This window comes from Morus notabilis, unplaced genomic scaffold, assembly GCF_000414095.1.
Source record: "Morus notabilis unplaced genomic scaffold, ASM41409v2 Scaffold10235, whole genome shotgun sequence".
NCBI lineage: Eukaryota > Viridiplantae > Streptophyta > Magnoliopsida > Rosales > Moraceae > Morus > Morus notabilis.
In genome coordinates, this window is record NW_010359359.1 from 1 (window position 1) to 1,203 (window position 1,203).

At 35.9% G+C, this 1,203-nt stretch overlaps 1 protein-coding gene across 1 annotated transcript; it reads right to left on the reverse strand.

Moving 5' to 3' along the window:
* Positions 1 to 360: 360 nt before the first annotated feature.
* Positions 361 to 1,194, reverse strand: LOC21383724 (interactor of constitutive active ROPs 3). The gene is made up of 2 exons (XM_010094108.2): positions 745 to 1,194; positions 361 to 652 (listed from the first exon to the last, which is right to left on the reverse strand). The coding sequence occupies exon 1, from the start codon at positions 1,191 to 1,193 to the stop codon at positions 762 to 764; it is 432 nt and encodes a 143-aa protein (XP_010092410.1). The 5' UTR covers position 1,194; the 3' UTR covers positions 361 to 652; positions 745 to 761.
* Positions 1,195 to 1,203: the final 9 nt, after the last annotated feature.

A 1,203-nucleotide genomic window follows, 5' to 3' on the forward strand; every position in this document is an offset into this window, starting at 1 on the left:
CGAATCAACGAACTAAACATGCTATAAATTTATTTTCGTTTGAGTTTTAGGCGGAGAATAAGAAAAAAGTTTCTAATTAAAAGTTTAAAAAAATATATTTTCAGAGTTTCATAAATTTTAGTTTTTAATTAATTAAATAGAAGTGTAGATATGATATTTTACATCTAAAAAATTAGACTCGGAGTAGTTAGAAGATGTTTTATAAAATTTGAATGTACTATTTTAATATTATTAAAAATATAAGTTATTAAGATCATGTTTTACTATAATACAAGATACTTTATTCCTACTTATTTAGATATGTTAATAAAAAAAAATAAAAAAATAAAAAAACCATCTTGGACAATAGAGAAGCAAACAACAGAAAAGGACATCATATCTAATTATTATACACCATGGAAATTGGCAAAAGTGGTACACATATTATGAGTCTTGTTGAAATCACAATCTCAAATACAAGAACTAAAAACTGCTTCTTTCTGTTTCCACATAATTCCCTTGATGGGGAGCAATTCTAAAAAAGATAACCAAATACACTATCCTTTGCCATTTCTCTCCCAAGTCCAAAGCAAAATACATAACACCTCCTCTATACAATCTGCAAAATGAGCTTAGTTTTTTTTTTTTTTTTATTTTGCATCCTCCAAAACGCCTGTAAAAAAATGTAAAGAAATTTAGGGAAAAAAAAATGTACATTTGACACAAAAAAATAAATAAATTGGAAGTGAAAAATTAGAAAGTGACCTGCTTAGTTTCCACTACTACTTCTGGCCCTTCTTCCATAAAACACCAATCTTCTTCAACATGTTTCCATTTTTCTTCTTTGGCGAGTCATCATCCATGTCTTCTGAGTACGGCGAGTCCATCGGGTTGTAGGCGCTGTCAAGGGACCCTGTCCTCTCGACGAGCTTCCCATTGTTCCCCGTCGAGAGCATAGCAGCAGCCGCCTCAGCAGCCTTCCTCCACTGATCCGACTGGACCTTTAACCTTCTCAACTCTGCTTCCATCTCCGAATTTGCAGCCTGCGCCGCATCTAGCTGCTCGGTCACCCGCGCAGCCCTCCTTCCGTTCTTGTTGGCCTCCTCCGTCGCGTATCCAAGCTTCATTAAAGCCTCTCTCTCGGCGGCCCTAGCTGCCTCAACGGCTTCCTCATTAACTCTACTTGCCTCATTCTCCTTCCTCTTGATCTCCATCTTTAGCATC